The sequence below is a fragment of the Oryzias latipes genome, chromosome 24, assembly GCF_002234675.1.
Source record: "Oryzias latipes chromosome 24, ASM223467v1".
NCBI classification, from domain to species: domain Eukaryota; kingdom Metazoa; phylum Chordata; class Actinopteri; order Beloniformes; family Adrianichthyidae; genus Oryzias; species Oryzias latipes.
The window spans coordinates 1716959-1730206 of record NC_019882.2 but is presented as its reverse complement, the minus strand read 5'-3'; the positions used below and the strand labels follow the sequence as shown (position 1 = coordinate 1730206).

The 13248-nt window shown below is 43.7% G+C and overlaps 1 protein-coding gene across 1 annotated transcript in view; it reads left to right on the top strand.

The window, feature by feature from the left end:
• Positions 1-13248, top strand: part of nmbr (neuromedin B receptor) — a 48479-nt gene that overhangs the window by 19656 nt on the left and 15575 nt on the right. The window contains exons 2-3 of the mRNA XM_020714679.2: positions 7432-7573; positions 8388-8603. Coding sequence (XP_020570338.1) covers positions 7432-7573; positions 8388-8603 — 358 coding nt within the window. The remainder of the gene's footprint in view (positions 1-7431; positions 7574-8387; positions 8604-13248) is intronic.

Genomic DNA, 13248 nt, shown 5'->3' with positions numbered 1-13248 from the left:
CAATGTTTTGGAAAACAAAAGTAATTTCCAAATTTCCTGATTGGATGAAGATTTGTATTTTGACTTCTGAGATTTTTAAAAGTGTCTTCAATGTCGGCATGCTGATAAAAGTTTTATGATCAGTACAGAGCATGTCCAACATCACTTCCTGACAGATGACTTTCAGTCGAAATGATGGATCATCATCCAATCAGCGATGCTCCACCGTACCAACCTTTTCTGGTATCATTGTAGTAGGTTTAGGGGATGTCATCTGGACTTGGTTTTAAAACATCCCCTAAACCTACTACAATGGAACCAACCTGGATGAATGCGAGTCTTCATAGACACTTTTCTGGTATCATTGCATCTGGATTTCTGGAAATTACTTTTGTTTTCCGAAAAGTTTCAATTTTCGTGTTTTATTTCAGTTTTTTTCTTAATTTTTTGTAATTGTAGTCATGATTTTTAATATGTTAAGGGATTTATGGGTGTAATTTGGACTTCAGGGCCACCGTACTAAAGTTATCCAGAGCCAAAAAAACTGAAGGCTATTTTAAGACGGATGTTGGGGATTTTGTGGATTCTGGGACATGGAGGGTTTCTGGTTCAACCTGCAAAACGTCAGTGAAATACTTATTAGTTTGGAGCCAAGAAGTGATGTTTTTACACCTCATATCTCCTTCCTGAAGAACTCATCGGAGGTGAAGGTGAGATGCCTCCCTCTGCCTGTTAAACTTTACATTGTCGGCTGTTAAAACAGCTTCTGCTCGTTGAACGATGTGGTGTGAAATGATTCATGCCATCGTGAGAAACGGATGAAAGACGAACGAGCAGCACTTCCTCACACAAGTGGCGTTATTGGTTTGTGAGCGTGTAACTCCTCCTCCAAACGACATAGAAGAGCCCGGCGTTGCACTGTACCCGTGTGACCTGCAGGGGATGGAGGTCACGTCCTGTTCACGTCCACATGGAGACTACCGGGGGATTTCTGCTCCTCTGGGGGGACCCCGAGGCGTTCCTAGGCCAGCCGGGAGACGAAGTCTCTCCAGCGTGTCCCCGTTCTTCCCCGGGGCCTCCGCCTAGACTTGAACAGAACCTCTCCAGGAAGGCGTCCAGGAGGCATTCGGACCAGATGCCTGAGCCACCTCAACAGGCTCCTCTGGATGTGGAGGAGCAGCGGTTCTACTCCGAGCTCTCCACGGGTGACCGAGCTTCTCACCCTATTTATCAGGGAAGGAGGCCGGAAAGACTTGGGAGACCCAAACGCACTGTGAGGGTCCGCTGTGAACGTCTGGCTGAGCCCTCCGTCAGGGAAGCCTTCAACTCCCACATCCAGGAGAACTTCAAACAGCTACAGAGGGAGGCTGGGGACATTGAGTCCGAGTGGACATGTGTTCCACTTCCATAGTCGCTGCTGCTGCTCGGAGATATGGTCGCAAGGTCTCTGGTGCTTCCCCCTGAGCCCGGTGGTGGACACCGGAAGTAAGGGATGCCGTCAAGCTGAAGAAAGAGTCCTACCAGGCCTGGCTGGCTTGTGGGACTCCAGAGGCAGCCGACAGGTACCGGCAGTCTAAGCGAGCTCAGCCCGGACTGTTGTGGAGGCAAAAACTCGGTCCTGGGAGGAGTTCTGTGAGGCCATGGAGGAGGACTAAAGGTTGACCTCGGAGAGATTCTGGCAAACTGTCTGGGAAAATCAACTTATCCCAAATAAAAAGACAAGAAAGTGAAAGAAAAGATAGCATGCACACGATGAATCGGGTCAAAATTGATTCTAAATGTAGCTTTTAAGAGTGAAAAAACAATCAGAATAATAAAAATAGGTCAGATTTGTGGTTCTATCAAGGATACAAAAGGAGCATCAGCTCATTAAAGGAAACATTAAAGGATCCTAAAAAACGAACTTATTAAAAAGCATCATGTTCAAAACGGTGCAAAGAAAGAGCAGACAAACCTTTTTCCAGTTTGTTGCTAACATGCTGAACTTTTCCTGCTGATTGGCTCCAGCGCCATTTGCAGAGCTCCTCAGGAACGCGTGTAATCTGAAGTCTGAATGACAGCTGTGAGCCAAAATGAGACTCCTGCTTTTGCCCGATCTGACCTGAGAAACAACGATGGCCGGCTCCTGCAGCATCACCTTTCTCGTAAACTCCTTCCCCCCTCGTCCGAGGCAGGCATGATGTCAAAAGTCGTTGTTTCCTCTGCTGGACAGACGATGGAGGGCCGCTGCTAAAAATCTGCAGGTTCCTCCTGCCAGCATCCGGCTGCAGTCGCCTCAAACTGAGACGAGGAACCAAAGGAGCAGCTTTGGCTGGAGAAGTTCTGGAGAAACGAATGTTCACAACAAGGATTCGACCAAGAGGCAGATTCCTCAGCGTTGTTTTCTCAGGGGGCAGCAGAATACAGATAAATACATTTGCTTCTGCTGCACAGGAGACATTTCTGTGTCCAGCCTTTTAGGACACGACTTACATTTTTCCTCCAGCTTAACACCCCCACTCTCCTCATTCTTCTCTGTTTTACTGGGAGCCTTTTAGCGATTCAGCTTCATCCACTGCATCCTGAACAGCTTGAAGCTGCAGTCGCTCTTCTGGATAATTATGCATCTCAGCAGGTTGATCATTGGTGTGAACAGACTCTGAGGCTCATGTCTGATTTGAAATGGACTGATTTTCAACCTAATTCCGGCAGATTCGTCATCATGTCAGGCGATGTGAGACAGATGACATTCGGTATCGATCGTGTCATCAAACAATGGTTCGGATGATTGATGGGCTTCTACATTAGTGAGGCAGTGGTTGTTGGTCATTTCAAGCTTTGGCTTTCAGTGGAGGAATAAAAGTTTGTAATTCAAGTAATTCATTAAACATATGGAGATTTGTTTAAACCAGATCTGAAGGATTTGTCTTAAAAATATAAAAAAAATGCATTTCCTGTACGCCTTTGAGTCCCGCTCCTTTAAATAAAAACAAAAATACTTTAGAAAGGATTGATTTTGAAATCTGAGCTTCTAAAAAAAAAAGCCACAGAATCACAATAATTTTCAACATAATTAAAAATGAATATTTATTTTAAATGTTGTTTTAAAAAAATGAACAGCTGAAAGTTTTGAATTCTCCGTGTGGATGAACCTGCTGCTGCTGCTGCTGCTCCAAAGGATCATTAAACACAGGCCAAAGCTCTAAATGAGTTCAGGGTCTAAAAGAATTACATTCTTAGATTAGAATTGATTTTCCTCTCAGTTTTTACCCCTGGGCTGCAAAAAAAGACATCTGGAAAGAGAAGCAGGATTGTTGTAACTGGAGTTTGCTCCGCCCACTTTGATGGTCCCAAGCTGGGAGACCGAGTGGAAAAGAAACACCTGATAATGCAAAAAGCTGAGCTCTAAGACAAATGAAAGCAGCTTAATACAAACCAATTCCCCAAAGGAGGGGCTTAGGAGTCAGTGGGAGGGGCATTCTTCTAAAACCCGCCTCCCGTGGTCATTTGTGGAACATGGCGTGTAAAAGTTGAAGCGCCGTCTTGTTAACTTCTCTTATTACTTCCATTTCTTAACCTTTTGAGGCTTGGGTGATGATCCACTTCACACTCAAGGGTTCGTTTGTTTTGAGCATCAAAAGAACAGATCAGAAACTGCAACTCGGGAGGGGGGGGGCTTCAAATGACCTCGTCTGCTGAAATGATTGTTTTTGCAAAAACAGACGAAATCAAAAGGAAATAATTCATGGGAATGTGAGCGGGACGCCTCAAGAATCACAACTTTAAAAGAGAAAATAGGGAAAAGAATTGCGAGCAAAGGTTGAAGAAAAATATACAAATAATTTAAGGATGGAAGAAGAGCTGCATGCTGAAAAGAACCCAAACTACATCATCTCCATCCAGGCAGAAGAATCTCTTTCAGATGGCAGGAAACTGTTGGACATGAGGCCTTTGGAGTTACTCTTGTTAGTTTTCTCCTCCAGGCTCCAAATGTGACGTTTTTACAGCAAAGACCTTTTCCACTACATGGATGTGGTTCTCAAAACGAGAACAGCTCAGACAAGGCGGTGAGGGGTTTGCCGCTTTAACCTCCTCGATTTGAACCAGAGTTTGTTTCCTGGCAGGTTTGAAAACTCACCTTTAGCCAGATGGTCATGGCTGAGATGCAAGTGAACCCTGGTGTGGTTTAACCACACCATGAAACGTCAAAGATTCACTCCCCGTTCACTTCATCTGATAACTGGACTGAGTGGCCCCGCCCCCTGGCGTTCCAAACAGGAAGTGGCTACAAGAAGCCAAAATCCCATTGACTTCGAAATAAACAGCTGTTCCTCAGTCATTTTATTGGTCAGAAAAACCATTCTTGCTTTGGTACCTTTTTTTAAATTATATTCTTGATAATCCTCATGTTTTTTATAAACTGACCAATCACATGCCCCAATCAAAGTAGGTGGAGCCTGCTGGTCCCCGTGACCAACACTTGACAGATTTGTGTCGTCCGCTTTCAAGTGGTAGGGGTGTGGCCTTCCAACAAGCTCACTCCTGATTGGCAAGAGTGGTTGCCATAGGAAGGTTGCTGACTTCATTTGGTTGGGTCACGCTGTCCATCTTTTTCCATTCTTTTTTTTAACTTGTCCCATCAGACAGCTGGGCAGACAGATGAGAGCTGAGGGCCTCTGGTGTTGGACATATTTTACTTTAACAACAGGGGTTATGAATCTTCTGACAAACCAGAGGTATGTCTGAATAAACCCCTTTTGTAATTGAGGCCAAACTTTATTCATTTTAATCATGTTTGAAAATCTTTTGTGTTGGACCGGACGGAAAACGAAAGAAGGGAAGAAGAGAGAGGGATGTTAGAGAGGGGGGGGGGGGGGTAGAAGGGTGATTATATGGGGGGGGGGGGGGGGGTAAAACCATAAAGCAGCATAAAGCAACAAGTTGCTGGATGTTTATACTCATTGCAGTGAGGTTCAGATGTAATACAGGTCTATAAGGGCGGGGCCTATCCATCTTAACCAGTAGAAAAAACACACAAATCTAAAGCAGTTGATTCAATAAATACAGTTTAAAAATACGGTTAGTTTTCTTCCAACAAGACATTGTCAGAGGATTAGCTGCTTCTTTTTCGGTTTGGTGCCAACTGATGTTTGCAGAGACTTCGGTCTGCCGCAGACGCCATCAAGGAAGCGAAAAGAGACCAAAACAAATGAAATGTGACCCGAGCCAGCAAAGCACCTTCCTGTGTGGCTCTATGGAGACTTTACACAAACGTCTGCTCTTCATCAGAGCTTCTAGGAACAGCAGCTGAACTTTAGTCCACGTTTGAAGGCAGATGAAACAATTGATGGAATGAAGACGTTCATGAGAAGCTTTCTTTATTCTTCCTACGTTTACAGTTTCTTTTTTGATTCCTTTTCCTCACACAGAGGATTGGAGTTCAGAAAACAAACTTCCGTTGACAGGAGCAGAAAACAAGCTGCAATTCAAAGACAAGGTCCAGTCTATGTGAATATTTCTGCATTCACTCTGCAGGCAAAAGAACCAGAGTCACCATCAGTCCAAATAAAAAAATCCTGATTGAGTTTGTATGAAGATGGAGATGCAGCGACTCCGGATGATCTGGTCTGAAACGGACACAGACATTATTCTGCTGACCGAGTCATTGATTTTCTTTTAACCCTTGTGCTATCTTAGATGACCCCACCCTTCCATTGAGGTGTTGTCCTACCATGACAAAGGTGGATAAAGGTGGAAAGATTTCATTGAATCCATGGACACCAGTGAAGATCACAAATCAATGAAGAAAAAAGGTTCAGAGCACTGTCTAGTGGGTCTAAATGACCCAACTCCCAATGTTAAAGTGCCTAGGATAGAACAAGGGTTACATTGAGTTTTATTTGAAATCAGGAGGTACATTCCCTCTTTGTTGTAGGACAGTTGTTCGCTATCTAATTCTTCCTCATCAAGGTTCAATCGAGTTGCCATAAATAAAAAACCAAGAGCTTAACGAGTGTTAATAACTCTAGTTTAAACTAAATGAATGGAGGCAGAAGCACTGGGACATCAGATGAATGCGGTTTAATTTTTCTGTATTTTTGAAATGGAGTAGCTTGCTTTTAAATGTCTCAGTTATCAGATGTACACACATTTGTATTTTACTAAAACACATTAACACTAACATAGATCATTACATTATTAACATAGATTATTAGAGTCCAATTTATTCGTGTTAAATCCAAAACAAAAAGCTGTTGTAGTAACAACTGTCCTTACGGGTGACGGAGAGTAGAAAATGGTCAAACCTGAAAATATCAAGGTCATAGACCGCTAAGTATACCCATAGAGAGAAAATGTTCACGCAAATTTTGATCTGTAGTGAACACTTAAACAACACGTAAGGCATGTTGTATGAATTTCTCGAATAGATTTTATTTTTTTCAACTTCCCATGTCCCGCAGAATGCAAAAGGATCCCGTTAATGCTGTCCATGTGATCTGTGCACAATCTGTGCTGCAGCCTGACTGCTAGAAATGAGGAAATTAGACAATCAGAGTGTCATTTGCGTGGACATCTTCTGGCCGTCCTACAAGCGCTTACGTGTCACGTGCACATCCGTGCATAGAGCGTTTGTGCGATCAATAAGAGGCCAGTCCTAACAACTAATGACTACAGTGTGACGGCATCGACTCGTCATGCCAACCATTAACCTTATGAACACTTCCAGACAGACTTACCATACTCAATGGTACGTTCCAATTTCATGACAACCATTGAGGTGACTGTGAGAGCCTCAAGGGAACTGCAGGACACCTGGTAAGATGTAGCTGCTCCTCTCTACGGACAACCCGAAACCCACCGGGACCTGCATGGATCAACGAAGGCTCAACCCTTCAGCACTGAAGATGTCACCGCGATGCCTTTATTACAGAATCTCTGTAACGTTCCATAACTCCTCAACCGTTTACTGATTCGCGTTCAACATGAGTTGGTTGATTTTGATGCGAAGCGGTACAACGACACAATGCTGCTTTTCTCTGCATCAGAATTAGCTGATTTACGCAGATTGCGTTAACATTTCATCGCTGTGCAGTGTTGCGTGTCGGTGCAAGGCTGCCTCTCTCCACTGAAATTAGGCTAATTGCTTAAACAGCCGAAGGAATGTCATTTCTGGAGCTAAAGCTCTGAGGTTAAAGGCTTAAACTAGTGCTTTCCCACAATAACAACTGCTGCTTCAACTGTCACAGTAACTGGAGGTGACAAGCAGTTCACACATCCAGATGTTTCCAGCTGTTCAATAAGCGATTCACCACATCCATTGGTTGTCTCTGCTTCCAAACAAAAGAAGCTTGAAATGTCTAAACTGCTCTTTGGAAGCTGGAACCAAACAAATCCTGGTTCCATTGATTCAGATTTATCTCATCGATTCTCGTCTTTGGTTTGATTATTGATAAATCCCTTTGCCGCCCTCAGGTATAAGGCCATAGTGAATCCGATGGACATCCAGACGTCGAGTGCCGTCTTTTGGACGTGCCTGAAAGCCGTTTCCATCTGGCTGCTGTCCGTGCTCCTGGCGGTCCCTGAGGCCATTTTCTCCCAAGTTGTTTCCATGCAGGTAAAAATGATGCAAAACAAGCTCACAGCAGACACAAGTCAGGAAGGAGAACGCCCTCAACTTCTTCAGGTGCAGAGCACACCGGGGCTGACAAAAAGAGGACACAACGGTGTATCAAGCACTAATGGTCGTTCAGGGAACATCAAATGACCTCAAACATGAGTCAATAAACATAAATGAGGCAGCCCTTTTTCCAGCTTCTGATCAATGAAAACCATTTCAGTCTATTTTTTTCTTTTACATAATATAATAACATGAACAAAACCAACTTAAAAGAGTCCAAAAGTAAATTCCCTGACGCTGATCATCCGTATCCACTAACCCATCCAGTATTTAAGTATTTATCCAGTATAAGTTTTTCTCTGGTATCTTTATAGGGCAAAAATATTTTAGGGCGCCAAAACAAATTTAAATGATGTAGATCATACCAAGAGCTGGCCTTGGGACAGACAAAACCCAAAAGGCAAACTCCCGTTCAGGCTTCCCCGTCTATGACCTGTAACCCAAAAAGAGGCAGGATCTTCTGCCGGGGAGGAACGTTTTCCTGTAATCCACCAAAAACACGTCTTCCTCTAGCGTTTTCGGGGTTCTCCGTTCCCGGCGCATGGCGCTGACTCCTGCTTACAAACTGGAGGGGCGTGGCTAATGCAAACACGTAGGATTGTTGAGGGGAAAAGTAAAAGTTGCAGCCTGAAAGTCCCACTCCTCAAGCTGCTTTTATCTACATGTCCTTTAAATGCGTGACTAATTTCTTCTGTCTAATCACCGACAGATTTGTTCTGGACGGGTCATTCTTTCCTCTCGTTCTGCTCAGGGCCACAAGGACAACATGAACGTGACGTTCGTCAACTGCGTGCCCTACCCGCTGTCCAATCAGATGCATCCCAAGATTCACTCTGTGATGATCTTCCTGGTTTATTTTCTGATCCCTCTGGCCATCATCTCTATATACTACTACCACATCGCGCGCACGCTCATCAAGAGCGCGCACAACATGCCGGGGGAAGTCAGCGAGCACACCAGGAGACAGGTGACCAGCAGACGCCGTCAAACACCGCAGACATTCATGCGTGGTTGAGCTAACATTCATTGGACCATTTTGTATCTTCACATCTAGAAAACAGGGAGGTAGTGTCTCTGGTCTCTATCGACTTCATGACAAAACCAAGGAAACCAAATGAACAGCTTCAGTAACTCTCCATACCACATTGTTAATGTTTTTTTCAGTCGCTTGTTGTGTCTCACCTTTATTGTTTTCTTATGGTGGCTTAGAGGTACAAGACACGCTTATATTTAATATACAGCAACAACAATTCCCAGTACAAATGAGCAAATACTGAAACACAAAAGGAAATCAAGAAACGATGAAGAAACGATGAAATTGGAGACACAGCTTCTAACAGAAAGGGACATAATATAAAACCAATTGTTTATGATTTTTTTAAGTTATTTATTACTGTTTTCTTGACATTATAAATACATCAAACATTTTTTTTAATTGCTGGCTGGCAAAACACTGCAGCAGAAGATGGAGAAAAATTGAACGAAAGCGAGCGGCTGCTAACGGAAAGGGAACAAATACCCTTACCACAGAAACTTTACCTGGCTAAACTAAACATTGTTGTCATTTTTATTGCAGTAACACAATTTAAAAAAAATGCCAGTTAGATTGTTAAATAATACGTAGTAAACTGCAACATAGCACAACCTTTCCTATATGGTACATAGTGTCCCAACTGATTGACTTTTGGCACAATGACGTGTCTCCCTTTGCTTTATCAAGCCTCCTCAGATGTGAACGCCTGATCAGAGGATTTAGAAGAAGGAATTTAAATTGTGGATGAAAGAATAACGTTGTGATATTTGATATTTTATTTGTAAAACCTACTATACCACTTTTTTAAGGATTCATTTGATGACACCAAAAGTTCAACTTTGATTGAAGTTTTTACATTCCGAGAGGGAGGTGTCACCAGTGACGCTTCTTCTGACATGGGTCGATTTGGACGTGAAGCTTTTTGCACCCACATGTGTCGTGATGCGATGGGTGGTGGAGGTGGTGGTGGTGGGGGCCCTGGGAGTAAATAGTTTAGCTGCAGGGGGGGTTTGGAGGAGGACTGTATCAGCTAGACTGAGTAATCAGTTTAAACAAGATTGATCTTCACAGACGGCGAGCAGGTCAGACAGAGGGAGGAGCTGAATTAGTAATGACTCTGCCTTAATGACGTTGGCAGGACACATCTGGCCGTGACGGCGATTAAAGACGGAGAGGCAGAGCTGTAATTCACGGCTTCAGTTCCATGGAGAACTCTCCTAATGTTCCCTGTTGTTCCCCAGCCCCCCCCCCCCCCCCCCCCCCCCCGTAACGGACGGGCAGGAAGCTCAGTCCGCTCTGACTTTCTGCATTTTTTTGTATTCCTGCAGATGTAAAAATATTTTTCTTTAATTGTGAGAACATGTCTTTTAAAAAACATATCTTTTAAGTCTGTAGAGACTTTAAACAAAAAAAAAACAAAAAACGAGCATTTAACTTTTTATCATTTTTTTCTACTGCACATTTATTCCAATTTGTTTGTTCATCATCGTCATCAAACATTTTCTTTAATATATTAGATTTAAAAATATGAATCTATCAGGTTATTGTGGGGGCCAGTGGGGTATATGTTGATATACTAAAATGAATTTATTTGCATTAGTTTATCAAAGAACTTTGTCAATTATTGGTGAATTTGTCCCTTCTGTTTATGCCAACGGTAGGCGTGGCATTTGTTAGTGATTAGACGCGTGATTGAAGAGAACCCTATCACCTGACAGCGACATGCTCCCCTGACCATCCTGTATGTACGTTATAGAGCACAATGTACATAAATGGTGTAAACTCAAAGAAGCGGGACGTGTGCATAGACACTGTCGAGACCAGTCGGCCAAAACTCTCGATGGACATCTGCACACATTGACGAATGACGAACGGAAGAAACACCTATGAGTGACGTATATCACACATGTATCATGAGAGACTGACTACGTGTAAAATGCACGAAATGTTCGCCGTGTCTCAGTCACACTGAGGTGAAACGCAGCAAAATTCGACTGCAAGAGAACAGAGGACCAGAGTTGACTTCCACACATGATCAACGTTGACCATAAATAAAGTGAAAACAGCACAGCAACAAAAAATATATTTTTTTTACTAATGCAAACAGCAGGATTAGAATCAGCAAAGTTATGCACTGCATCACACATAACCTGCCATCAGCCACCAACCACATACAGCAGACAGGACATATATTCCATATAATCCTGGAATATCTGGAAAAGTTCAAGGATTTGAAGGACCAAAAGTCATAGCTGGAAAAAGCTGGAAGAGCTGAACATTTGAATATTTGGATGGTTGAAATAGATGAAAGATTGTAGGAGTTAAGCGGCAAAAAATGGAGGAAGATGCTAGGATGAAGAAAGAGAAACATGAAAACAGTCGGTTGAATTAAAGCAGAGTTTAGTCCATACCATGACCAGCAGGATTCAGACTTAACTGATATACATTTTCACAGACAGTGACTTTGCTTCCGTCGTGTATCTTCAGCCTCCAGATGACTCAGACTCCCGACAGTCGTCATCTTTGTTGTCTTCCTCCTCCATTAGGACACAAACACCACTAAGAGAAGTCATTTGTGTTGCACACAAAGCCGGGCGCGCTGTAGCCGCATGTGGCCACGCAGGCCAGAAAAGACACATGGCGATGACGTTGACCTCAAATGATTGGGGTTAATGCGGACCCCGGACACAGACTTCCAAATGGTGAATCATATGCTGACACCGGGAGCTGACAGGTAATGAGCACCTTTGTGGACTGTTGCTTTTAAACACCAAAGACACCAGGACCACTGCGGGTCTAGAGTTCACCAACATGGACTTGAAATATTTAAGCTTCAAATCTGTTGTATAGGACAGGCTGCAGACAAACATCAAAGCAAAAACCCTTTTTTCATATCACCAAAAATCTGGAAAAACTCCAGGACTTGTTCAAACAGGTGAATGTTACAGTACGTCATATTTATAAGTCCTCCATTAGGGGTCACACAGGACCCTTAACGCCTTATTTATATTAAGACATGACAATTAAATAAAAAAAATAACTATCTACCTAAAATGGAGACAATGAGAGCAATCCTGAAGAAGGACTTGAAACATGAATTATTTCTCCAGTTGAAGGAAAATTTGACTTAAAATCCTCACAAAGGGTTTTTTGTGGTTTCCTTCACAGCCATTCATTATCCAGCAGCTGTGAAAGAAGCTCTGCTGCACTTTTTCAGATTGTGGTGATCCTCCCTGAAACACAGAGGTCAGGTGGTTGGAATTGAAATATTCTCTGCAGAATAGCGGATGTGAAAGCTGCAGATTGAGACAGCTGCTGCCCCATCTCTGTCCACAGATAAAGCTCCTCAAGTGTTAGGGTGGGGGTCATCCGGGGTCCAGACCTTTGGAGTGGAGGGCACATTTTTTTTTCTAACTATGAGGCCACACGCCCCTTGCCCCCTCGAATCCAAAATACTGCGCCGTGCTGGGACTCTGAATTGGTTGAGTTTAAAAGATGCAAGTCGTAGTGAAGACTTACACAATATGTAAGGGGAAAGTGGGCGAGACGCAGGCGTGCCGTACAGATTTTCCCTTTCTTCAAACCCCCCCAAATCCTATGGACTGTACAAGCAGCTCGTTAGTGCTGGTCACGTCATACGTGTGCGCCGCTTGCTGCAGCCTGACTGTTAGAAATGAGGAAATTAGAACACCAGAGTGTAGTTTTTGTGGACGTCCTATGAGTATTTATGGATCACCTCCACACCCCATACGTGGAGAATTTGTGTAGTTAGATGCCAGTACTCAAACCTCACTAACAACTAGAGTGTGGGGTAAGGACACCGTACGAAAGCATCACCCGTACGCCATAAGTACCACACCCACGGCGATGGTACGTTCCATTTTCATGACGTCCTGGAGATGGCTGTCCAAGCCTCAAGGGACCTGTAAGACACACCTGCCACTCCTCTATATGAGCCTCCATGTACCCAGACAGACGGCTCAACCCGCATATGGGTTAGTTGGACTAAGGCTCAATCAGTGACTGGTGCCTCCTGAGAACAATGATCTGACCATATCATGTACTACAGTGGTAACTTGGAGGGGAGGAGGTGTACTATTGGGGCCTCCTTCCTGATGGCAGCAGACAGGAAGAGGCTGTTAAACAGGTGAATGGGATCACCTGGAGAGCATTGCAAGGGTGACAGGTGGTCGTGAACGAAGGGTGATTATGCAGGAGGTCAGGATGCCCTCTGCGCCTCTCTAGAGGGTTTTGATGATGTGGACCGGCACTCTGGCTCTTCTCAGCTCAAGGAGACAGTAGAGCATCGTGACTCACCGCTGCTGAAGCTGAAATACGACTTCCAGATCAACAGGTTTACCACTCACAGTGAATTTGTGAAATTCTATCAGCTGGATGGAGCTGAGTGTTTGTCCACGGATCACATGACACGCGTTGTTTACATTTAATTAAAAACACAACGTTTGGGTGATGACTTTAAGTCATAGCATCCGATCCCGTCTGCATCAGCTTTGTAAACATCAGCCTTTAATTATTTATGTCAGAGCTCGATCATTTTCTAAACCGTCCATGATTTACA